Source organism: Esox lucius, chromosome 10, assembly GCF_011004845.1.
Source record: "Esox lucius isolate fEsoLuc1 chromosome 10, fEsoLuc1.pri, whole genome shotgun sequence".
NCBI classification, from domain to species: Eukaryota; Metazoa; Chordata; class Actinopteri; order Esociformes; family Esocidae; genus Esox; species Esox lucius.
The window spans coordinates 17,940,450-17,966,314 of record NC_047578.1 but is presented as its reverse complement, the minus strand read 5'-3'; the positions used below and the strand labels follow the sequence as shown (position 1 = coordinate 17,966,314).

The 25,865-nt window shown below is 42.0% G+C and overlaps 1 protein-coding gene and 1 long non-coding RNA gene across 2 annotated transcripts in view; one reads left to right on the top strand and one right to left on the bottom strand.

Moving 5' to 3' along the window:
* The first annotated feature begins 2,148 nt into the window (after positions 1-2,148).
* The window catches only part of syt11a (synaptotagmin XIa), a 28,805-nt gene continuing 5,088 nt past the window's right edge, over positions 2,149-25,865 (top strand). The window contains exons 1-4 of the mRNA XM_010873673.4: positions 2,149-2,467; positions 17,190-17,935; positions 19,565-19,792; positions 25,740-25,860. Of these exons, the coding sequence (XP_010871975.1) occupies positions 2,434-2,467; positions 17,190-17,935; positions 19,565-19,792; positions 25,740-25,860 (1,129 nt within the window). The 5' untranslated portion in view covers positions 2,149-2,433. The remainder of the gene's footprint in view (positions 2,468-17,189; positions 17,936-19,564; positions 19,793-25,739; positions 25,861-25,865) is intronic.
* Positions 13,966-17,265, bottom strand: LOC109616204. The gene is made up of 2 exons (XR_002197304.2): positions 17,135-17,265; positions 13,966-14,737 (listed from the first exon to the last, which is right to left on the bottom strand). It is a non-coding gene; the product is annotated as an uncharacterized LOC109616204 (long non-coding RNA).

Below are 25,865 nucleotides of genomic sequence, written 5' to 3'. Positions count from 1 at the left end.
AAACTGTCATAAGAGCAATGCTCATTTGCAATAATAATCTGGCCAAAGCTATAACTGCAAGACAGTTACACAGTTACAGTGTATTCAATATAAACTACTTACTATGCGGGAAAGCAAAGAGGTCAGATCCATAAATGTCAGGAATATATTACAACAGTTGTGCTGATACTCATGTACAGTGAGATAACATGCATAGGTACAGTATGTATATATAGTACAGTATATACAGTGCCTTCCAGAATTATTGGAAGATAACAATGCTGTAAAGAAATGTCATTCTTGTTCATCAGTTTGATCTTACATTCTAAAAATCATATTAACCTAACCTTAATTGAGTGAAAATTGATAATTATTAATAAATAATTATTTCCTGTGCCACAATAATTTGCACCCTAGACTTGAACTGAATTGAGGTATATTCTGATTAAGATTTGGGAACTTTGGTAAATCTTGAGTGGTCATCTTTTCCATCCTGTTTTACTGGAGTGTAAGTATTAGGTGACACACAGGATAAACCCCCTTGGTCCTCCAACAACATGGGAAAGACCAGAGAACACACAAATGAGACGAAACGGGGACCGTTACAAATCAGGCAATGGCTCTAATAAGATGGCTACATTTCTGAAAGTCACCATGTTCAGTATTGGTGCAATAATTAAGAAATGTAAAACCGTCTGAGCTGTGATTAACCTGCCTGGAAGAGTACACAGATACTTTGCAGATGTTTACATCTTGGGGTCAACAAGTCTCCAAAACTATGATTAGATGCCACTTTCAAGCAATGTTATTTAGAAGGGTTGCCACAAGAAAGCTTCTGTTGTCAGCAAACCACAAACCTAAGCACCTGGAGTTTGCTAAATGTCACTGGAACTTGGACTGGAACCAGTTTCTATGGTCTGATGAGACAAAAATTTAGCTTTTTGGCCACAAACACCAGAGGTGGGTTTGGCATAAATGGTCATGAAAAAAATGGTTCACTGGTTGAACACTGGAGGGTAGTATTTCTCTATCCAGCATTGGTAAGCCATACTCTTTTGGCCATGCTGCAGTCATCTCTATCATGCCAGTCCTTTCATAGGCTAATCTATACTGACATCTACTGGATACATCTCTCAGCGGGGCATTGCATCTTTCTGAAGACGTGTGCAATTCTAAAGTTGCTATTCAAACTCTTCTAACCCTAAACCCATATCCCTTATCCTAACTCTGATTCTGGCCCATGAGATATGTATCCAGTAGGTGGCAGTATAGAGTAGCCAGAGGAAGGACTGGACTGAGAGAGATGACCGCAGTGGGATTATCCCGCTTTCGTCTACAATGCATTTGGAAAGTATTGCTGCCTTTTTACTTTTTCCGCATTATTACATTACAGCCTTATTCAAATTTGATTTCATTTTCTTCATTAATCTAAACACAATACACCATATGTAAAAAAAAAAGAAATTCTAAAGTTTTGCAAAGTTAAATAAATAGAGAGAAATAACACATTTACATGAATATTCAGACTCTTTGCTTTGACACTTGAAACTGAGCTCAGGTGTGTGGTGTTTCTATGTGTTTCCAATTTGATTGGAGTTCACCTGTGGTAAATGTAATTAATTGGACATGATTTTGACAAGTGCACAGCTGTCTATTTAAGGTCCTACAGTTGTTAGTCCATGTATTTTTTACTATTTTCCACATTGTATAATATACATCAAAGCTATGAAATAACACATGAATCATGTATTAACCAAAAAAGTTTTATCAGATCAACATACATTTATATTTTAGATTATTTTAAGTAGCAACCCTTTGTCTTGATGACGGCTTTGCAAATTCTCTCAACCAGGTTCATGAGCTAGTCACCTGGAATGCTTTTCCAACAGCATGAAGGAGTTACCATATTTGCTTAGCGCTTGTTGGCTGCTTTTCCTTCACTTTGCAGTCCAACTCATCCCAAACTTTTTCAGTTGGGCTAAGGGCAGGCAAATATGGAGGCCAGGTCATTTGGTGCAGCACTCCATAACTCTCTTTTTCAGTCAAATAGCCCTTACACAGCCTGGAGGTGTGTTTTGGTACCTGTGATTTCCTAAAGAGACATGGGAGTGGTCAGGTTTGTCATCTCGCCTTGGGCGGTGCTAAAATGTCCCCGAACGTTATTCCGGGCTGCTGGTACAGGGCTCACTCCGCAGCGACGCAAAGCATCCAGGAGGGTGTGGGAGGGAGCAAGCCCAAGCCCATTTCGGAGCGCATCCTTGAAAAGACACAGAATCAAAACAGTCATTTTACACTGAGGAAAATACGACTGTCAAACATCGTCGCTTCATCGCTTGTCTGATACGCTGATGTATAGAAAAGCGGAGGGAGAATATAATTCATGGAAATAAAATAGAAGCCCGAGATTTTGCTTTTATTTTTTTCTGACAACAACACAGCCATTTAAACACCCAAATGGCTGAGATAACCAATTTAAAACCAGCTCACGGTAAGTAAGGCACAACATGTTAAGTCGTTTGCTCATATTAAATAACGAAAATTACCTGTCTGATTACTGGAAGCCAGTCCTCTGGTGTAATCTAACCGAGGATTTTTTTTCCCGAAGAGATTCTGAATGGTGTGTTGGGCTAGGAAGGCGGGTGGGTCTAAAATCGTTTAAATGTATCTACATGTTTAAATGTAACTATACCCCGAAAGGCACATCTATATATTAAATTGATTTAATATTTGAAAATATATAGCACTTGTCTATTTAATATTTCATTCGAAATGATAATGTGTAGCCAACATTGAGTTCCCACTGTTAGGTTTGTTTCCTCTAATATATATTATTCTGATCGTATTAAACCAATATATTGAATACATGAATGAAAGCCTCCTATAATATTGAAAGCCTGTGATTGGAATTAAGTCGCACTTATTTTTGGCAGTGTAGTAGGAATGTGTTTGTGAACCCGGGTCCGTTAAGGCCTCGACTGTATGTAAACAATTCAAATAATTTTTGGATGAACAGTACATGCTCTATTTTAACTTATATGCCTGTAGTAGTTATTCTGTATTTTGGGAGGTTGGAGTACCAAATTCGCCTGGACATGTATGTGTGTCGTGATGCGTGCTTTTATTCCCCACAGTCACCACTACTGCTTCGTCAGATTTGATCCTGTATAGGAGGAATGTTGGCACGGGATGTTGGCTGTTTGTTGAACATTTGACAGGATGTAAAAATGAGTGAGATTTCAGATGTGCGCGGTACGGATATTCCTGAGAAAGTTTGGCCTGCGCTTACTTAGCTATAGTGTATAATCATGCCTTCTCCATATTTACATGATCTAATGGCGCTTACTGCGCGTGTGGTAGAGAGGATGATGACGTTATGTCTATTTCTGGGGCTTGGCATTAACTGTGCCTGACTACACGCTATTCTATTGTTTTGATCTACACCTACCAGAATTCCTGAAACGGACCCGTGTCCAAGGCAGAACGGAACATTCAGGCATGGTGGGTGGTGGTCAGGAGGCCTCGCATCTCACACTTCTCCCCCAAAGCATCGGGGCATCCATTGTAATCTAGTTATCAGCATTGATGGATGTTTTGCCAATGGTGCCCCACTCCCTTGTCAGTGGTAAAATCTAGATTGGGGCTTAATTCTGGGCAAAAAACATTTTTATTTGGAGAAGGACTGGAGGATGACTGGACAAAAATGTCATCAGTTAACCTTGGCACATTCATATATTTACAGCCTAATGTAAATAAATATATGTTTTTACATTTACTCTACAATGAATTACACAATACACTACAAGTGCAAGAAGAACAGGACAGCCTAACAAGACACAAAACTTCAATGAAATTAATTAAGAAACTAGAATCTAATTCTCCTCTCCACCAGAAAATAGATGAGCTCTTATAGATAAGATGTTCTCTGCAGTGGAGGGAAGAGACGCTAATACGTGTTGACTTGCCTGTAATGTTAGAGTTGCTTGCCCGTGAAAGGGCGTGTTCCACAGTTATCATGAATTGATCACAAAAGCATCTGCATTGTTCAATCAATGTTAGTATTGTCACCTAACATATACTGTAGGTATTGCCCAGAGCATCATGTATGATTATGATGCAGTTTATCCCGGAAATTGAGGCCAGTGCCAAAGCTGGAGGAAACAGCAGCAGACTATCTGAGGGCTTTTTTAACTACTAAGCAGAGCTGAGACCTGTTTATGCATCTGCTAATTCTTAGAACTGTTCTGAAAAGGACTATGTGATAAAAGATCTCATTCTGCTCTTGAGCAAGGCAGTTTCTCTGCGAACTCCCAAACTAACATTTGCAACCTCCTGCGCTAACTTAAAAGGTCAAATTTAAAGTAAATTTTTATCAGTGAAAGTAATACATGTACTACAGAAGCACTAAATAAGAAGTTTGAGAAATATATTGATGAATAATGAAAAAAGTACTTACCAACACTATTTGTAAGTGCATGTACAGTGCCTTCAGAAAGTATTAAGGCACTTTCAGTTTCTGCATGTTTTGATGGGTAATAAACTGAATTTATAATTTATCATTAGGGTTCAATAGGGTTCAAAGTCCAGGCTTTGGCTAGGCCACTCAAGGACATTGACCATCATGTCCCAAACCCACTCTTGTGTTGTCTTGGCTCTGTGCTTCGGGTCGTTGTTCTCTTTCCTCAAGGACCTCTCTCTATTTTGCTTGGTTCACCCTAACCTCAATGCTGACCACTATCCCAGTCCCTTCCGCTGAGAAGCATCCTCACAGCACGATGCTTCCATGAATTATGGAAATCAACGAATCTAACATATCTTTTTAATTTATCTACTATATAATAAATGTATTATGCATGAGGGGTGTGGAATATGGACAGTACACCTCAACTAAACATGCTTTCTTTATGCTTTACACAGTACTAAGTACTGGAATACAGCCCATAACCGTGGTGTGTTGGACATATACTAGCCCCAAGGTGCCTTGATGCTATTACAAACAGGTTCCCATTGCAATTAGAACAGTAACAATAAATGGTGTCATACCTGCTAATATACAGTATCATATACCACTTGGCCCTCAGCAAATCAGCATTCAGGTATTGAACCTTCCGGTTAGCAGTTTGTCATAGAAAATGGCTGATTTATTGACGGGTTTATTCGAATGAACAATTATATAATAATTATTATTGCATATTATGTTTGCTATCCAAAACAGGCATGTGGACTGAGGAGATGGTGTTGATGACGCTGGACGTGTGGGTTGTCAGTATTTGATGTAAAAAGACAGATACATTATTTTGAGAACCCCGGCCTGCAATGCCATCTTGAATTCAAATCTTGGCGTAGGAGGTGCAGTGCCTGACTGGCAGAGAGAACAACCCGTTGAGTCAATGAGTAGCTAAATAGGAGCCATTTCAAGGACAGTCTGCCACTGTAGAACTACAATGGGAACAAAATTTGACATATTCTTGTAAATTCAATCAAATCAGATCTAACATACATGAATAAAATATGCAATTCTGCACCTGCACTTTTACAGGATATACAATGGAAAGCATAATTCATTTTGACAGTCTTTTCTATGTTGTTTGTGTAATGTAATGGTAGAGACCTGCCATTGGTGAAAATAAAATGGACCACCTTTGTAAAGTTATGAATAGGGACCATGTTCATTTGGCCTTTGACGCACATGCTAGTGGTGAACGCATTCGCCGGCAAGCAACCACAAGACAAGGCGGCGCCGTCCGGCATCCATCTGTTCCCTCTGGCTGGCGGTGAGCCAACCCTGCACCACCCTCTACTGCAGTGGCTCCCAACCCCTTTTCAGTTACTGTACCCCCAAAAAGAATTTGCACTGCTTGGAGTACCCCTGAAGTACCCCCTCATGTTCATTTCACTAGTAAGTCTATGGTATCATGAGGGTTTTCAAGTACCCCCCGTGGAAAGGCCAACTACCCCCAGGGGTCCTAGTACCCCTGGTTGGGAACCACTGCTCTACTGGACACCCAGTAGAGGGTAGTGCATGTTTAGTTGAGGTGTACTGTCCATATTCCACACCCCTCATGCATAATACATTTATTATATAGTAGATAAATTAAAAAGATATGTTAGATTCGTTGATTTCCATAATTCATGGAAGCATCGTGCTGTGAGGATGCTTCTCAGCGGAAGGGACTGGGATAGTGGTCAGCATTGAGGTTAGGGTGAACCAAGCAAAATAGAGAGAGTTCCTTGAGGAAAGAGAACAACGACCCGAAGCACAGAGCCAAGACAACACAAGAGTGGGTTTGGGACATGATGGTCAATGTCCTTGAGTGGCCTAGCCAAAGTCAGTGTGACCAGGATTCCAATGTATGGCTGCAGTGACACTATTATACTGCAATGCCCGTGACTAAGAGGTTGCGGTGTCACTCAGGGGCACCATAGCAGAATCCCTTTCGACCAATATGGGTGTCACTGCAAGAGAAAGTAGGGAAATGACACGGGAAGACGACACTGCTTCATCCCGGACACCCCACGATTGCGGTTCAGAAGGTATTGGTGCAGGCGATCATGGCATTGGCTGCCCTTTCCACTGTTTTCAGATCACTGCATCACAGGAGCAGAGCAGCAACACAAATAATGAGATTCAGCATCACACTCTCCAACTCTTCTCTGCCCAGTCCTGCTCCTTAGGGGCCCTTTTATGCTTCCCTTGATTGGCTTCAGGTGTGCCTCATTAGGGGGTGGCAGCTAAGCTGCATTCAGGAGAACCTTTTTTTTTGCAGCGTTGGGCCAAATGCTCCCCACAGGGGCGTTGGTACGGTGATGATACGGGAGTGGGCAAGTTCACATTGCTCGTATGAAATGTACTTCTTAATTCGTCCAAATAAATAAATAAGTATGTTCTAAATGTCTTTGATCCATTGTAGGAAGTTCCATTGAATTTAGAAAATTAATCCTCGGCTAAATCGAGGACGGTGTTGCAAAATACTGCTTAGTTGATTCTAGTGCAACACATTAAACTAGCCAATCTAATTGACTGTAAGGGCACAGTCACTGTCCAGTCTCAGCTTAACAGTGTGTGGCTAGCTAGTAACTATAAATAGAGCTTCACTAGCTGCACTCATTAGATTATCCTTATGATGATGACAATAGTGCATTGAGGATAGTTCAAAAGATATTAAAAAATATTGTCATACTGTTTTTAAAACCCCCAAATAAAAAATGTATGGCGTTAAAAGCATCCAGATTGTGAACACAAATAAGTAACTAATTGTTTGACAGTACAGCATTATTACATTGGTTTAATGATTAATAGCATACCCTTTAATATCATATCTTGGGGATTCTGTTGACCTTTCAATTGTTTGACCTACCTATACCAATATAGTTAATAGGCCTATTGGAATATTTAATGTTGTAATAATCAAAATAATCGTCCTTTTTACGACTCAAACAAGAAAATAAATATGGACAGACCAACATTGTTTCTTAGGTTCTTCAGTGTCTGAACAGTTTCTTAGTGTCTGTTTTTTACTTGAATTCTGCACATTTTGTAGCATTTCTTGTAACACTGGCAAGGAGCTTGTGATGAAACATTGCAACTCAAAACTTAGTATCACTTACAATGTACGGTTTAGTACACTTATGGGCTGTATTTGTTACGTCTCTTGCTTGCTGTTCTGTCTGGATGCGGGGTTGAGTGAACTCAGTGACACGCAGTCCTACCTCTCCTTTCCGCAGTGTGTCAGACATAGCTGCAGTGGCGGCGCTGAAAAGCTCTCGTGAATTAATGCCATGGCGACTGGTGTCACGTTGACAAGCCCCTTTCTTTCCCTGTGGTGAAATATAGCCCACTCTCCCTCATGACAAGATGTCTGTCTGTATTGCTTATTTTCCCACAGAATGAAGAAACGCACACAGAGAAGGTGATCATTTTGTGAATTGGGGTTGAGCTAATCTATCAACTCACTGTTGTGAGAAGCTGAGTAGCAGTGATTTACCTTAGTGTGTTGATGGCAGCTGAGCAGATGCCGTCGATGTTCACAGACAAGAGTTTTGTCTTTTTGTGTGAATGTGCTGTGATAAGAAATTGTTTATAAGGTCATTTATATGAACTTTTTGGTTACTTGATTAATATGTATGTTTGGGTTATTTGGAAAGTACAGATAATTGTATGTAATTGAACTAGCAAGTTAGCGTTTCCTTCCACACTGACGTCACCATTTTTCAACTTAGTTTAGGAGTTGGTTTATCCATTTTACATGTAATATTCCGCTGGTTATCTCAACTCAGATGTCAAACATATCCTTAATCATACGCTCCTCGTTTCCTCGTGTTTTCTGCACCGCAACATGCTCCTCGCACCATCCTAACCTCACGCTCCCTGTTCCGCCCAGCCTCCGCACTCTGTATTCTAGTCCCACACTCCCCCGCTATCAACATCTCATATGAATCAGACAATAGACTCATTGCTTATTAACAATTTACTGCAGTCTATTAATCACAGACGCCCCCTTCTTGTGTACAGACGAGTATTACCACACAGACGTGCGCACACACAAAGACACGCGCATACACACACACACACACAGTTTTTCATTCAAGCATTGTGCTCCTTTCAACCCCACCGGTTCTATTACAAATTCCTCATTTTCTTCAGTATTGCTCTCGAAGCTATTGAGGTATTTCAGTACGGTATGTTTTTAAGTTAGACTTGCCTGGTTATGGTGTGTGTTCTGAAAGTTATGCTGTGTTATACAATGAACGAATACATTCAAGTAGAACAGTGAACATAAGTACATTCAGTTAAGTTGTCAATGCAGATGTGTCTGCAAGTTGGAATGAATTGGAAGTAGTTATTCAGGCGATTGCCCATGAAGGATAATGAAAATATTTCATTCTAAACACACGTAATATATTGTATAGGCAGATCACTTAAGGATGTTATATTAATTATGGATGAAAATGTGACATTCGCTGTCAGGATGACCATATAATATGACCCTCAGAACATTGACAATTATACATTATTCATAAATAAATGTTCAGGGTTATATTCCAGTTCACTCATGGGTTAGAAAGAAGAAGCTGGGTGGATTCACCACTAATTTATTTAAGGAGTAAAACAAACTTCTGTTAATTTTTCTTTTTCCTTACCTCTCTCTAATTCCCATCACTCTCCATATCCATCCTTCTTCTCTATCTCTCTCCCACTCTCACCCGCTCTCTCTCTCTTTCTGTTGCTGAGGAAATGTTTGTGAATGGCTCAGCTTTGTAAAAGAGATGACATCATGTAATTCAGAAATCCCACTGGACTTGCAATGACCAATGGAGTAGAGGCAGGTTTCAGTCTTTGTCTAGAGGTGATGAGGGAGTGAGTGGTTGTGGCTAGCTATACACTTTGAAAATACAGTGATGGGTGTGGCCAGCTAGACACTTTGAAAATACAGTGGTGAGTGTAGCCAGCTATACACTTTGAAAATACAGTGATGGGTGTGGCCTGCTAGACACTATGAAAATATAGTGATTTGTGTGGACAGCTAGATACTTTGAAAATACAGTGATGTGTGTGGCCGGCTAGATAATATGAAAATACAGTGATGTGTGTGGCCAGTTAGATACTTTGAAAATACAGTGATGTGTGTGGCCTGCCTGACACTTAAAAAAACATGAATGGGTGTGGCCAGATAGACACTGAAAACGCAGTGATGTGTGTAGCCTGCTTGACACTATGAACATACAGTGATGTGTGTGGCCAGCTAGAGACTTTAGAAAATACATTAATGGTTGTGGCCAGCTAGACACTATGAAAATACAGTGATGTGTGTGGCCTGCTGGACACTCTGAAAACACAGTGATGTGTGTGGCCTGCTGGACACTCTGAAAACACAGTGATGTGTGTGGCCTGTTTGACACTATGAAAATACAGTGATGTGTGTGGCCTACTATGAAAATACAGTAATGTGTGTGGCCAGCTAGACACTTTGAAAATACAGTAATGGGTGTGGCCAGCTAGACACTATAAAAATACAGTGATGTGTGTGGCCAGCTAGACACTCTGAAAACACAGTGATGTGTGTGGCCTGCTTGACACTGGAAAGCTACAGTGAGTCATTATGGCCAAATGAACAACTGGTAGATACAGTGAGTGGATGTGGCCGACTAGAGGCTAGAAATATACGGTGATGGGTGTGGCTAGATAGATGGTAGAAAGATAGAGTGAGTTTTTAAGACAGATAGAAAGATCTTGCGGGAACAGAAAAGGAGGGACAGAAGATAATCTGGTGAGGCCAGCTTGACACTAGAGAAATAGACAGTGGCTGAAACGTGTCTGAAACAAGCTAGCAGTGGCTGTAACCTTTCTCTTTAGCCATGCCACTGCCAACTCCACGCAGTTAGAAAGAGGGGTATATCCTGAGTTTTAGGAATTGACTCAGTTCTGGTATCCTGTTTGGCACGTTTGCTCTCGACCCTAGGTCTGAGTTCCAGCTACGGATCTTTTGTCTCGTTGTGGTCTTTATGTTAGCAGCCAACATCACCACTCATTCATACCAAATTCTTTCCTCACCCTCTCTTCAATTCATCATTCTTTCTTCCCTCTCCTTTGCCTCCCTGTTACCTTTGAATTATATAACCTGATCCGATCCCGAAGTGACTAGGTTCGAAACCAGTGTTGTTTTCTTCTTTATCTCGAGCTTGTCAAGCTATTAAAAGCCTCATCTGTCATTCAACTGGACGAATGCCTGCTAAATCTGACCTAATTTTGGCCTCCAGCACTGTTGCTAAGCTCTTCCAGCTGACTTCACTGCTGGATATGAATATTGGCTGATAACATCCAAGTTAAACCCTCCACATACATTACTGCTGGTCTGCGGTCTGGCTGGCTGCATCTGGACTGTTTTGCCTGGTAAAACAATGCTAAATGCTACACTTGCTGTTGTTTCTAATGGTGAAGTGAGCAAATAAATAAATAAGCATTGAAAATGGCAAACAAAACTACGTTCTTGCTGAAGTATTGTAGTTGATAGCTGGGTCTTCTGTCTTCGCTGCATAAAAAAGGTAGTTAATATTAAGTAGATGTGCCTATATGCATAGTCAATCGTGACCACAGAGGTTGGTTCGGGCTTTAGTCATCCATTTCTGCTCTCAAGAATCAAATTTAATAGGAATTCAACTGGTGGGTGTGGCTTCTTTAAATATTATGTCTATCGAACTGCCTTTTACATGGAATCTGTTCAGTAAAATACGTTAAAAACCACCTGAGTGGCATGAGTGACTGAGCTGCACTTCCATTTCCAAGTTGGTTGATGCCACTCTCTGGAAAACACATCATATTGAATGATACCTTTGCATTCATCTGTATTCATATGAGTCTGTATTTATTCACTAATATGTTGTGAGTGATTCATTCTAGAGCCTGTCTTGACTCCTTATGCAACACCATCCCATACAGTAGATGTCACTGTTCAAAATGGCTGCATATACAGAACAAGACCAGTGAATAGTCACGAACAGCATCTGTTCGTTATCCTACAAAGTAATTTAATCTCAAACCTGTCAGTAAGCAAAATGCAATTTTTACGATAAAAAAGGAGAAGGAAGTTCCATGAAACTTCCAAGATAACAGCATGCATAATTTAGACTATGTATTTATTTATTTAGTTGTTTATGCATTTGCATCAGTGGATGTTCAGTTTGTGGGTTTGTTTTTATGAATGTTTTTACTGTAATTGCTCTCGTATTAATGTTCTGTATGCTGTGTAGATAGCGTAGTTTAGAAATACCCATGATTCCCGGTGCTGTGTTACATTTAGTAGAACTAAAGGGAGGAAAAAAGTACTCCAAAGCTCTTGAGTCCTCATTACAGCTGTGATCAGTGCAGCTGTACAGAAGTGTATCAGCCACGCACCTGTGCGCACACACACAACCACACACACACGCTCATGATCTCTTTAGTCCAGACAAGAATTGCTTGAATCAGCTGTTTTTGCAGGACTGGAGCAACTCGCAGATCCCTGCTGTAGTGTGAACACTGAATAGCAATATGTTTCTGCAATGATGTATACATTACCTTACAATCCCCTATGCTGATAAAGCATGACAGAACCTTATATTCCCCTAGTCTCTGTCCTGATAGAGCATGACAGAACCTTATATTCCCCTAGTCTCTGTCCTGATAGAGCATGACAGAACCTTATATTCCCCTAGTCTCTGTCCTGATAGAGCATGACAGAACCTTATATTCCCCTAGTCTCTGTCCTGATAGAGCATGACAGAACCTTATATTCCCCTAGTGTCTGTCCTGATAGAGCATGACAGAACCTTGTATTCCCCTGGTCTCTGTCCTGATAATGCATGACAGAACCCTATATTCTGCTGGTCTCTGTCCTGATTGATAGAGCATGACAGAACCTTATATTCCCCTGGTCTATGTCCTGATAGAGCATGACAGAACCCTATATTTCCCTGGTTCCTGTCCTGTCCTGATAGAGCATGACAGAAGTATACCCACAGCCTCTGCCTTGCCGTTACTGAGCTTGACAGAACCTTAAATTCTCCCGGTCCCTATCTCGCCTTGATAGAGCATGACAGAAAGCTATCCTCCCCTGGACCCTGTACTGTTACATTTAGCCTAAGTCACCCTTGATCTCTCTCTCTCACTCACACACGCAAACACAGTCTGATTAAACATCTCTTAGACTCTGTACACTGAAGCTTTCTCAGGCATCTGTCGCCACATCACCGCATCTGTTGCCATTACCTCACAGCATTAACTGCCATTGCATTACCTCACCACACTACCTGCCATTGGGGGAAACAAACCCACAACCCTGGCATTGCAAGCACCAGACCCTACCAACAGCGGCATAAGACTCAAGTCATTATGTTTTTATTTCATGTAGTGCATCGCGAAATTTCGGAAAGTTACCGCTAGCATCGCCCAGAGTGCTTTGCTTGTGGGCGAGCTAGAGTCACAACAGCAGGTAAGCTGTGTATCAAGATTTGAGCATAGCAAATTTGAATGAAGGAAAGTCAGCTTATTACAATGAATACAATTGGAATAGAAACATATTTTAATACATTTTTACATTTTATATTTCTCTTCTCAATTCATATTCCTCATTGATGTTATTCTGACACAACCTGCAATGCTAGCTGGCAAACCAGCTTGCTAGAACTAGGTAGCCACCAGTCAGCTAACGAAGCTAACTATCTAATATTGACACCAAAAGCACCAACTATTTCGGCCACCTGCCTCCACGCTGCATTTTTTTTGCCGGACAGCATAAGCGGAGCGAATGTCTCTTACTGAGTGACTGACTGACTGACTACCCCTTGTTAAATAGCGTAGTGGTTAGAGAAAGCGGACTTCTGGACTATAGGTCCCAAGTTCGTATCTCCTCGGAGGGGAAGGGAAGTATGCAGTGTGACTTATTCAGTATTGACAAAAACTTCGCTGGCTGAAACCTGAATTTGTAAAAGTTCATCTTCAGTCTCGCTAGCAATTGCTAAATTCTTATGATTATTCCCAAGAAGTTAATAGATACCAGTAAGCCTATTATTACTGGCTAATAAGCTGTTCAAATGGCCAGTGGCAAAAGCTAACAGTTCATAGACGCTATTTGTGGTGGAGGTAAACTTAGTAAGAAACGTTAGTCAGTTTAACTTTATCAATATCATTCACGAATGGCCAATTAGCTGTTAAAATGGAACGCTGCAAAATAGGATTTGTTTAGGATACAGGCTATACTGACACCCGTCGAACGTAGAGCTCTGTTGTGTAGTGTTTAGCAACACAGCTTTTCACATGGGCAACCTGGATTTGAATCTTAAGAGGGCAATACTTTTTATTTCGGTCCGGCTGAATAGGCTTGCCTGGTTTCTTGTTTTTGTTTGCGTCTCTGTAGGAAAATAGCGCAATCGCAAAGGGAATCCCATCACTGCTATAAAACATTAAAAAGGACCGCAATAGAAGACAAATGAACTTTAATTGTGGAACTAAAGTTATCTGTTATTTTTTATTGTGAGGAGAGCATTTAACAACCACCTATGCAAAATCCCGTGATTGGTCAGTCCCCAGTGGTAGGCGCGGGTGATTTGCATAAAGTTGGGAAGTCTGAACTTTTTCATTGCCTCTGACGGATCCCACGCATCGCACCGCAAGCCACTCGCTCGCTACGCTTCCCTTAATTGAAATGAATCAAGCCATCGCGAACAGTGTGAATGTACTATAAGGATGTGTTACATTACAACCAATACAAAAGTAGCCAGCTACTGAAGATGTAAATGATGACATGTCAAGCAATGGACAAGAAAATATTATATACTGCCCAGAGCCAGTCTGCTTCCCAGAGGCAGTCTCATGGCCTCTGTCAAGGGAATCCAGAGAGGCTGAACAACTTCTCCATTTTGAGTTCACCCTAATAAATAGCTAAGGAGCACAGATATGTTCATGTGAGCTCTGTTATCATGTACGGTATTCTGCCTGAGTGAACTGTAACGATTCTGTCTCTCAGATCGTTAATATTTGATGGTTAGTGCGAGTACTGTACGTGGGTTTGTGTGTTTGTGCGTAGGTGTGTGTATGTGTGTGACTGCCAGGATATGTGTGTACTTCCGCCCGCCCAAGTCTCTGGTGTTGGCTGGCGTCTGGTTAAGGACTCCTTGTGTGGGGATGTTGGAACACACATCCTGTTCTCATCCGCTTCAGGGTTCCTGGGTGAACTTGGAATTCCAGTCAGCTGCGACTGACCAGCTTGGCAGAACAGGGGCCCCACTGTTGCCAGGGTGATATGAGCACCATGACAGTGGGGCCACATGGGGAGAGAGAAGGGAGATTAGTGTTATGCAAGAGACGAGAGTGGAGGAAAGAGAAGAATATTATGGGATAAAATCGTTTAATTTGAAGAAAACATTTTAAACTGAATGAGAGGGCGAAACAGACCACGTTTCTATGACAGTAAACACACAAACATACAAAAGCAACAAGAGACATAGAGTTTAAACATTAGCAGAAAGACAGACTACCCACTACTTTACTCATAGATGGGCATTGTGCTTCTGTCAATCAGTCCTTGAGAAAATGTGACCATCATCAGCACAACCTAATAATCTACTTACCAAATCATCAGCTGATAGCACTTAGCATGGCCGTTCTCCAGTCATTGACTCAGAAAGATACCATGATTTATGTGCTGCTGTTAAAAGTTGATAAACAAGACCATAACAAAGCATGTGTGTGTACGTAATGTATATCTACAGTGCCCTTCAGAATTATTGGCCCCCTTGGTGATGATAAGCAAAAAAGGCTATAAGAAAAGTTTCATTGTCAGCTTGGTCACACACTTCAAATATGAATGAAAGCTAATCTTTAATGCAAAAAACATAAATTTATTGACACCGCTGCATTCTGTACTTTGTGCACCCTCCCTCGCCAAGATATAACAGCCCTGAATCTTTTATAATGAGGTGGGAGAACACATAGTAAAGGGATCTGACCATTCATGCATGCAGAATTTCTCCAGATTCTTCAGAGCCCTTGGCCCTCACTTGTGGTCTCTTTTTTTAAACTCACCCCACAGGTTTTCAGTGGAGTCTAAGTCAATAGGCTGGATGGCCATTTGAAGAGTTTGATTCTTTAGTTGGTGAGACATTATTGTGTGGATCTGGGAAAACAATTTGGATCCTTCTCCTACTAGAAGATACAATATAGACCTAATTTTAGCCCAAAAGAAGCAGACAGATGGTCTAAAACCTCCTGATATTTGACACGTTTCCATGGGTTTGAAAGGAAAACAGCTCCACAGCCCTACAAAATTTAAGTTTCATCTGACCATAGAACCTGATTCCAATCAAATATCTGGTCCTCACTAAAGGCTATTTTAGGCCCGGGTTAAGGTAAGGGTGAGTATTAGGGTTAGGGTTCTTGTTAAGGTTACATTTTGGGTACGGTTTATTTTTAGGGTTAGGGAAAATTGGATTTTGAATGGGAATCCATTTTTGGGCTCCCAGCTAGCATCTCTTTGTCCTTAAGACATGATTGAATTTGTGTTCAGGTTGTGCGCGTGCATGAGCAAGATCCTCTAGTGTCGCACTAGAGTGACCGAACAAGCGGGAAGTGTCAGCCTTGTTCAACCTTAAAATGTGGTGACAATACAACCGAACAGGTGAACAGGAATAACATTCGAAAAATATATAAAACATAATTCAGCCATTTCTCCAAAAGCAAGAAATGCAATGAGAGTATGAACTGCAGTCATAAACAGAGTGCCGAATCAAATTATTGGTAGAGAGCTGCACTTGTAACAACAGGATTATTTGATTACAATTCGGCTCACATATTCAAAAATGGATGCAGGCTTTTTGTGCAGCTGTTTTTAAAGTAAGCTTTACTGTTAACTGTGTAATGTCAAATAAAGTACCACCCAAAGCAGTAGTCGATCCAGGCTGGTGCCGGAGGTGTCAGTTACATTTTTAACTGGGTCACATGCTCAGTCCAAATTACGATAAGTGGTGTATTTCAGAATGAGGAAAGTAAAACATGGTGTAAAACATACAATGAACTGTTGAACCCAGGCTGAAATGCTAATACGTATATGTAGATATGTTCAACAGTGACAGAAAGTCAGATAAAGAGACAAACAAAGAGAGAAGAGATGGAGAGAGAGAGAGAGAAGAGATGGAGAGAGAGAGAGAGAGAGAGAGAAGGAGATGATGGACCTGATTCCAGCTACTTTAACTTGAACTTATCTGAGCCTATATTTGGCAAGGTCCCAATGATCAAGAGAAATATGAAATATTTAGATTGTGCTGCTTAAAATGGTGTAGTTGTTGAGTTATAAACCTGGTTTTCTTGCTTTATAGTAAATCTTTTTGACAACCTTTCAAATTCACACTTTAACCTGAAAATGATGCTTTTTGAATTAATCCAACGTCCTGTTTCGTAGTCCTTCATTTCACACTTCTCTTCATGTTTGTTGAAGGCTTTTGAAAGGCTAACTTCTCCTGTTAATACAGCTACCCGTGAGCATTCATATAATAGGTTTGTGGTATGCCTAGTGTCGCATGACAACCGTCAGCCTAAATGGTATGCAGCGAGCAATACAGCGTCTCACAGTGTTAAAATGAAACAGTCAAATAGATGGAAAGGAAATTCCAATGAAAAATAAATAACCTTTCTGTGTCTTGGCTCTCTCTCTCTTCCTCCGGCTCCTACTGGCCCCTCTCAGAGGTGTCCCCAGTGCTGGCGGGCTTCCTGGGTGCCGGCGTCCTGGTGGTGTCAGTCACAGTGGCTGTCTTCCTCTGGACCTGTTGCCAGCGCCGTTACCGCCAGCTGACGGGCAGCTACAAGCTCCAATCAGGGCCCCGCGACCCGGCCGTGGACCCGCCTTACAAGTTCATTCACATGCTCAAGGGCATCAGCATCTACCCGGAGACGCTCAGCAACAAGAAGATCGTCCGCGTGGGTCGACGTCCAGGTTCCTCGAGGAAAAGTGGCGGGTCCGGCGTCGAGTGGGGTCGCAACGGCGAGCGGGGAAGAGAGGGAGGCGGTGGAGGGGGAGGAAGGGTTATTGTGGTGGACGCCGACCCGGAAACGGGCCTCCTCAATGGCTCCACACACCTGCAGATGAGCCACCTACTGCCGCCTGCTGGTCAGCCGAGGTTAGAGCGGGCGCTGCCCATCCGCTCAGATTACTGCTGCCTGGAGAGCAGCTCTGGAGGTAACAGCAGTAGCAGTAGTTGTGATGCCAGCAAGACAACGTCGCCCTTCACCCCGTGCCAGGGCGAGGGCGCCACCACTCCGCCTGCCACCCTTGGCACCCTCAGCCTGGCGGTGGACTACAACCTCCCCAAGAAGGCCCTGGTGGTGACCATCGTTGGCGCCCAGGGTCTTCCCGCTGTCGATGAGCAGGCAGGTAGCTCGGACCCCTACGTGAAGATGACCATACTGCCGGAGAAGAAGCATCGGGTTAAGGTGACTCTCTTTCATCTGGGGGTTTCTTCCGACCTATAGGGTTTATTATTTCTAGTTTGCTTTGTTGAGAGTTTCATAATTACAGATTTAGAAGGAAAAAGTATACAATGGAGTGTAACTTTATTATAAAGATGGACATTTTTCTTTGGCATTACCACGCATTGAAAATCACATACACAATTCATTCTTCTCACAGTTTAACACATCATTCCATCAGACAACACATTCAGTTAATGATTATACACCAATCAGCCATAACATTATGACCACTGACAGTTGCTGTGAATAACACTGATAATCTCGTCATCATGGCACCTGTCAGTGGGTGGAATATATTAGGCAGCAAGTGTTGAAGTGTTAGAAGCAGGAAAAATGAGCATGCGTAAGGATCTGAGTGACTTTGACAAGGGCCACATTGTGATGGCTAGATGACTGGGTCAGAGCATCTCCAAAACTGCAGCCCTTGTGGGGTGTTCCCGGTCTGCAGTAGTCAGTACCTATCAAAAGTGGTCCAAGGAAGGAAAAGCGGAGGACCGGTGACAGGGTCATGGGTGGCCAAGCCTCATCAATGCACGTGGGGAGTGAAGGTGTGGTCTGATCCAACAGACGAAAATGTTAATGCTGGTACTGATAGAAAGGTGTCAGAACACACAATGTATCAGAGTTGCGTATGGGGCTGCATAGCCACAGACCAGTCAGGGTGCCCATGCTGACCCCTGTCCACTGCCGAAAGCGCCTATAATGGGCACATGCGCATCAGAACTGGACCACGGAGCAATGGAAGAAGGTGGCCTGGTCTGATTAATCATGTTTCCTTTTCACCTGGATGGCCGGGTGCCTGTGCGTTGCTTACCTGGAGAACACAGGGCACCAGGATGCACTATGGGAAGAAGGCAAGTCGGTGGTGGCAGAGTGATTCTTTGGGCAATGTTCTGCTGGGAAACCTTGGGTCCTGCCATTCATGTGGATGTTACTTTGACACGTACCACCTACCTGCACCCCTTCATGGCAATGGTATTCCCTGATGGAATTGATAATACGCAGGATAATGTTCCCTGCCACAAAGCAAAAATGGTTCAGGAATGGTTTGAGGAATACAATAATGAGTTCAAGGTGTTGACCTGGCTTTCAAATTCCCCAGATCTCAATCCAATCGAGCATCTGTGGGATGTGCTGGACAAACAGGTCCAATCCATGGAGGCCCCACCTCGCAACTTACAGGACTTAAAGGATCTGTTGCTAACGTCTTGGTGCCAGATCCCACAGCAACCCTTTAGAGGTCTAGTGGAGTCCATGCCTTGATGGGTCAGGTCTGTTTTGGTGGCAAAAGGGGGACCTACAAAATATTAGGCAGGCGGTATTAATGTTATGATTGATTGGTGTACTACACATTTCTAATCTCTACTGTAAATTTTTGCAAACATAAGATGGGTTTGTCAGGTTAGGGTGTCATTACTCCTATCACTTTTCAATTTAAAATACTTCCTGTAATGCTAATGTGTTACTGTAAATGTTTGTGTTACTGTTAATGTGTTACTGTAAATGTTTGTGTTACTTTTAATGTGTTAAGGTAAATGTGAAATTGTCCCTCTGATTAAGCAGACTGACTCATGAATGATTACTCTGCAGACCCGTGTGCTGAGGAAGACTCTGGAGCCAGTGTTTGACGAGACATTCACCTTCTATGGCGTGGCTTACAGCACCCTGCCAGACCTCACACTGCACTTCTTAGTGCTCAGCTTCGACCGCTTCGCCCGCGACGACGTCATCGGGGAGGCGGCGGTGCCTCTCGCGGGGGTGGACCCCAGCACGGGACGAGTCCACATCACCCAGCAGATCAGCAAGAGACACATTCAGGTTAGTGAATGCACACTTTTTCCAACAAGGAGAAGGAGAATTGGGAATGGGGAGAAGGATGGGGAGCAAAAGAGGGATGAAGAATTAGAGGGAGAGGAAGTATTTCAGTTGGGAAGGGGGTGGAAAACGCTAGGAATAAAGGATGGAGGAGGGATAATGATACTCTACTATGAGACGAGGGAGGGAGACACTGGTGTGGTGAAAGACAGCCTCACATACAGCGATGAGCAGACGGAAACAGAGGACAGAGGGAGGGGGATGGAAGAAGAAAGAGTGAGAGGAGGATGTTAGGGTGGAGGGGTGGAGGGGTGGAGCGGCTTTTATGACCAGCTACACTAGAGATAAAGAAGTAGGGGGGTGGAGGAGAGAGATAAAAGGGAGAACAGGAGACTGGAGAGAGAGACTGACAGTAATTGGGAAAATTAGAATGATGAAACGGTATATACAATATAACAACCTATCAGGGCTGGTTTGCTTTTTGGCTGTCGCTGATTTACTTTTGCCAACAAGCAATCTCTCCAGCATTTAATCTTTATTACACACATGTACACGTCTAGTCACCGCGAGTGTGTGTGTATGTATTGATTGGGGGCCCATTAGGCCCATAAATGCAGAGATAGGATGGTGTTATCTCTGACTATAGGAAGACATCCATCAGAGTCAGCAACGGAAACAAAAGCTTCATTCCCACATCATTAGAAATTATCCATATGGTAGTGGGGGCTGGGGGGGGGGTGGGGGGGTGTGGAGAGAGAGAGCAAGCAGGGAGGTTAGTTAGATAGAGAGGAAGGTAGAGAGAGAGAGAGAGAGAAGAAAGGGTAGTGACAGAGAGAAAGAAATGTCCACTTGCACTCAAGTAACACTACACACAGCCGGACACACAGCCGGACACACAGCCGGACACACAGCCAGACACACAGCCGGACACACAGCCGGACACACAGCCGGACACACAGCCGGACACACAGCCGGACACACAGCCGGACACACAGCCGGACACACAGGGACAGAGATGCATTGTGCAGCATTGATGAGACCTTATGCCTTCTTTTGAGAGGCCATCAATAAGCACGCACCGCCAAGCCCCCTCGAGGAGGAAAGGGCGAAAGAGAGGAAAGGAGAGGTGGGAGTGACGTTACAAGATATAGATACAGTCTCTCTTTTGAGGTGACACTGTACACACCCACTGTTCTTCAAAGGGAGTAGACACAATCACACGCATGAACGAACATGAACACACACACACACACATATAACACATGGAAAGACATTAAAGGCATAAATATCATTTTCAGTCTCACTAAGCCTGTCAAGCGAGACAGTACACTCTTAGAAGTAAAGGTGTCTGGTAGGACGTTTAGGGGATTTAAAATTGGCTACACTAGTGGAACCTTTCCAGTTCAATGAGGTATCTCAAAGAACCCCTGTGTAAAGGTTTAAACCTGAACCGTTTTGTGTGGGGATTTTGAAATAATACATTGTAAAGGTGGGACCTTTAGGTGGGCGCCACCTGTTAGTCTAAACGTCATTTATGTTCATCATGTTCAATTTGAGCACTGTGAATTAAAATTTTACTTTAGGATTTATGTACATAATAGTAGGTAATCCACTCATACAGACACTTACATTCTCAACTGAATCTCCATGCACTCAGACACAATTTCATATCCTTCTTCTTTTACAAAGACTCCATCTTCTCTTCTCTCCATCGCTCTTGATTTTTTTTCTCTATACTTCCATCTCTCTCTCTGCTGCTTATCTTGTTTCTCCCTGGTTTGGAAGAGAGCCTCCAATTGAATACCGCTTCCATTTTACTTCAGCCTGAAGGGGTCTAGAGACAGGATGGAATTGATCTTTTAGTAGTGGGAAAAGGAGTAGGAAAAAGAGAGAGGGGGAAAGTTAAAACGAGACATAAAAAAGAAGATGCAGAGAGATATTAGTTTATGTCAAGTGGAAGGAGACACATGGGTATCTGCAGAGGAAGTGAAAAAGGTAAAAGATAGAGAACAGATGGAGATAAAGAATCAGTGCTCAAACTATCATCAGTAATAAAACAAGTAGCAGCTCGTGATTGGCTGAGTAAAAGGGGTGGTGCTCAGTTGATGGCATTTTTTATTAATATTTCAATTCCTAAACACTGTGGTTAATTATTAATTATTAATTTCATGTTATTTGACAAAAGGCCTGGCCTATTCCTATAAAAGTAGCCCATTTTAATTTAACTTCTTAGGTAACTCAGGAACGTGCTTTTGGAGGGAAAGCCTATTATCATTCTGAATGCCTAGATGTTTACAAGCATGGACACACTCAGTAAAGGTCACTGCCTTTTTTTTCTCAGTAATGTTGTTAGTTGTTAAGGAGGCGGTGGCAAATTGGAAAGTTCTCTTGTAATGGCAGAGTGTTTTGGACTGTCGGATTTATGCCAACACTGACTCAATGCCATAACTATGGAACAAATGTAGAAGATAGGCCTATTAAAATGTCTGGGAACTAAGTTAGAAATATTTTCAGATTCTCACAAATGTGTTTATACACTATGACGTATAAAATAATAAATGCACCATGTGCTTGTGCTTAATAAGTACATTAGAATAAAGACAAACCCAAACATTTCTAGCTGCTAAGATTTTGAACGCTACACTTGTTGGCATTTTCAGAGTCTCCAACTGCGGTGGACTGTTATTGTAAGAAAAAAGGTCCCCTTCCCTACTGGTGCTTGTAAATAAGATGTGGCGTTAAGAATTGCTCACTAATGAAAAAGCTGCCGATACACTGTAGTGGCCTGTACAGACTATTAGGAGGCTATCTACTTACGTCATACTTTGCGGATTCCAGTGCAGATGGTAACAGATTTCCACACAAACGTCCTGGGGTATTCTCACTCACTTTCTCCATGCAAGTTCTAACTCAGCCTTGGGCCGCCTCCCACTGAGCGTTGCCATGGTGACACCTAGGAGTGGTATAGGAATTCACAGTCTGAGAAAAGGGAGAGAGAGGGAGAGATATCAAAGTGGTGGAACCGAGAGAGGAACACGAGGAAAACAGAGTGATGAACAGAAATGTGGGGATTACAGGTCTACCGTGGATAGGGAATGTCTACACACCTGTTTCACAGTGTTCACATTTAGAAAAAATTATAATAAACACAAATGTAAAAAAAATTGTGTTTTCTTGATTGCGCATGTTTTGAAACACCAAAAATGTTAAGTGGGAAGAACATTTGCCTGCCATCAAAGCTTTGAACCTCAATTTGGTAATGTCCAATTCACAATTATGGACTCATCACAGCAACTCCCTAGTTTGGGAGAGTGGAAGGTCGACAAATCTGTCCTCTGATGCACGTCTTGCCAAGTCGTTCTTGCTTTTTCTCATGCTGCTTGCTCAACCAGAATGAATAATCTGGCAAAACACAGCCGTTGAGCCTGTAGGCACCGAAATCAATCAGAGGCAGTCCTACCCAACATCCTACCAAAAAGAGCCCTGAGACAATTTGCAACACCCTCAGTTGGACCTGCAAGAGTCCCTCAGTAATATTCTAGGAACTTTTAGGGTAACATATGCTCTTGGCTTTTGTCATATTTACTAAGCCTCAGCATATTTCTTTGGGATGCATTGGTGGACAGAAATATTAAAATGGATTCTTAGATTGTCGAGCAATTTAAAGTCAAGACTGAAACTCACCAGTCCATGCCAATGGCAAGCATAAACATAGCAGGATGCCACCAAAACACTTATATTGAGGGTTTCATTTTGTGTTTTGTTTCTTTAAAGATATTGTTGAACTTATTTGGAGCTTATTCTTTAACACAAGCTTGCTTCTTTTCACTTTGTCATATAGGCCTGTAATGGTAGCTTTGCTTGTCACAAGCAGGGAATAAGGAGTTAAGCAAAGTATATACTAAAAATAAATGGAAAAGGACAAACCCAGGTTAAAAGTTAAGGTGTAACTTTCTACCCAATTCCAGCCGTTTTTCCACCCCTTCATACAGTTAAGTCCATAAATATCTGGATAGTGACAAAATATTCATCATTTTGGCTCTCTATGCCACCACAATGGATTTGAGATGCATTTAAAGTGCAGACTTTCACCTTTAATTCAAGAGGTTGAACAAAAATATCATATGGAACGTTTAGGAATTGCCAACATTTTCATACACAGTCTCCTTATTCCAAGGACTCAAATGTAATTGGACAAATTAACACAATCATAAATAAAATGTTCAAATAAATGTTTAATACTTTGTTGAGAATCCTTTGCAGGCGTTGATTACTTGAAGTCTGGAACGAAGGGACATCACCAAACATTGGACTTCCTCCTTTGTGATGCTTTGCCAGACACTTACTGCAGCTGTCTTTAGTTGTTGTTTGTTCGTGGGTCTTTCTGCCTTAAGTTTTGTCTTCAGAAAGAGAAATGCATGCTCGATCGGGTTGACATCAGGTGATTTACTCGGCCATTGCAGAATATTCCACTTCTTTGCCTCAAAAAACTCCTGGGTTGCTTTCGCAGTATGTTTTGGCTCATTGTCCATCTGTAAAGTGAAGCGCTGTCCATTCAATTTTGGCTGTCCATTCAATTCTGAGCAGACAATACATTCCTATACACTTCAGAATTCAACCGGCTGCTTCTGTCTTCTGTCACATCATCAATAAACACTAGTGATCCGGTGTCATGCATGCCCATGCCATCACACTGCCTCCACTGTGTTTTACAGATGATGTGGTATGCTTCGGATCATTAGCTGTTCTGAGCCTTCTCCATACTTTTTTCTTCCCATCATTCTGGTACAGGTTGATCTTAGTAACATCTGTCCAGAGGATGCTGTTCCAGAACTGGGCTGGCTTTTTTAGATGTTTTTTGGCAAAATCTGGCCATTCTATTCTTGAGTGAATGGTTTGCACCTTGTGGTGAACACGGTATTTGCTCTCGTAAAGATTTCTCTTTATGGTAGACTTTGATAATAATATGCCTACCTCCTGGAGAGTGTTCTTCACTTGGATGGATGTGGTGAAGGGGTCTTTCTCTATCACAGAAAGGATCCTACGATCATCCACCACTATTGTCTTCTGTTTACGTCCAGGTATTTTTGGGTTGCAGAGCTTATTTCTTTCTCCGAATGTACCAAACTGTTGATTTGGCCACTCCTAATGTTCCTGCTATCTCTCCGATGGCCCTTTTTACTTGCATTGAGAGCTCCTTTGACCACATGTTGTGTGTTCACAGCAAAAGCTTCCAAATGCAAATGCCACACCTGGAATCAACTTTTACCTGCTTAACTGACGAAGAAATAACAAAGGAATAGTCCACACTTGTCCATGAAACGTTTGAGTCAATTGTCCAATTACTTTTGGTTCCTTGAAAAACAAATCAAAGCTGAGAGACTGCGCTTTAGGCCCATATTCATTATTTAATTCATTATTTATTTGGTAAACAGCCAAAATAACAAAACTTGTGTCAGTGTCCAATTATTAGCAGATTTTAATTTATGTTGACAATAACAATCGATGAATTACCTTTCCCTATGAGTTGTCCAAAGTTGGTATAAAATTATTCCAAATTATCTACAGCTTCCAAAGTTAATCATTGTCAAAGGCTTTTCCTCCAAATACGCTACACTTGTTCCTCCAAATGCGTTGTGAAAAAGTACACAATCAAAACATCGTAATATTGTATTACTATACTAAGATACATGAAAAACATGTATTTTTATTAATTTTTTATTTAATAAAAATCATATGGTGTATGTTTCTGTAGGTAAGGAAAAAGTTTTCTTTTTTAGATGTAATTTGATGGCAGAACAGTGCTATATGTGTGTAGAAAAGTGACACTGTACAGCATACTGTACTAGTGTTATTGTCAGCTGTCTAGTTGTGTGTGTGTGTGTGTGTGTGAATGTGTGTGTGTGAGAATATGCGTTCTAACACTGGGCACGTTATGTTTTCTCTGCAGTGTGTGAGTCGTGGTGAGCTGCTTGTGTCTCTGTCCTACCATCCTGTCACTCAAAGGCTCAATGTGGTGGTGCTGAAGGCCAAACACTTGCCTAAGATGGACATCACTGGTCTGTCCGGCAGTAAG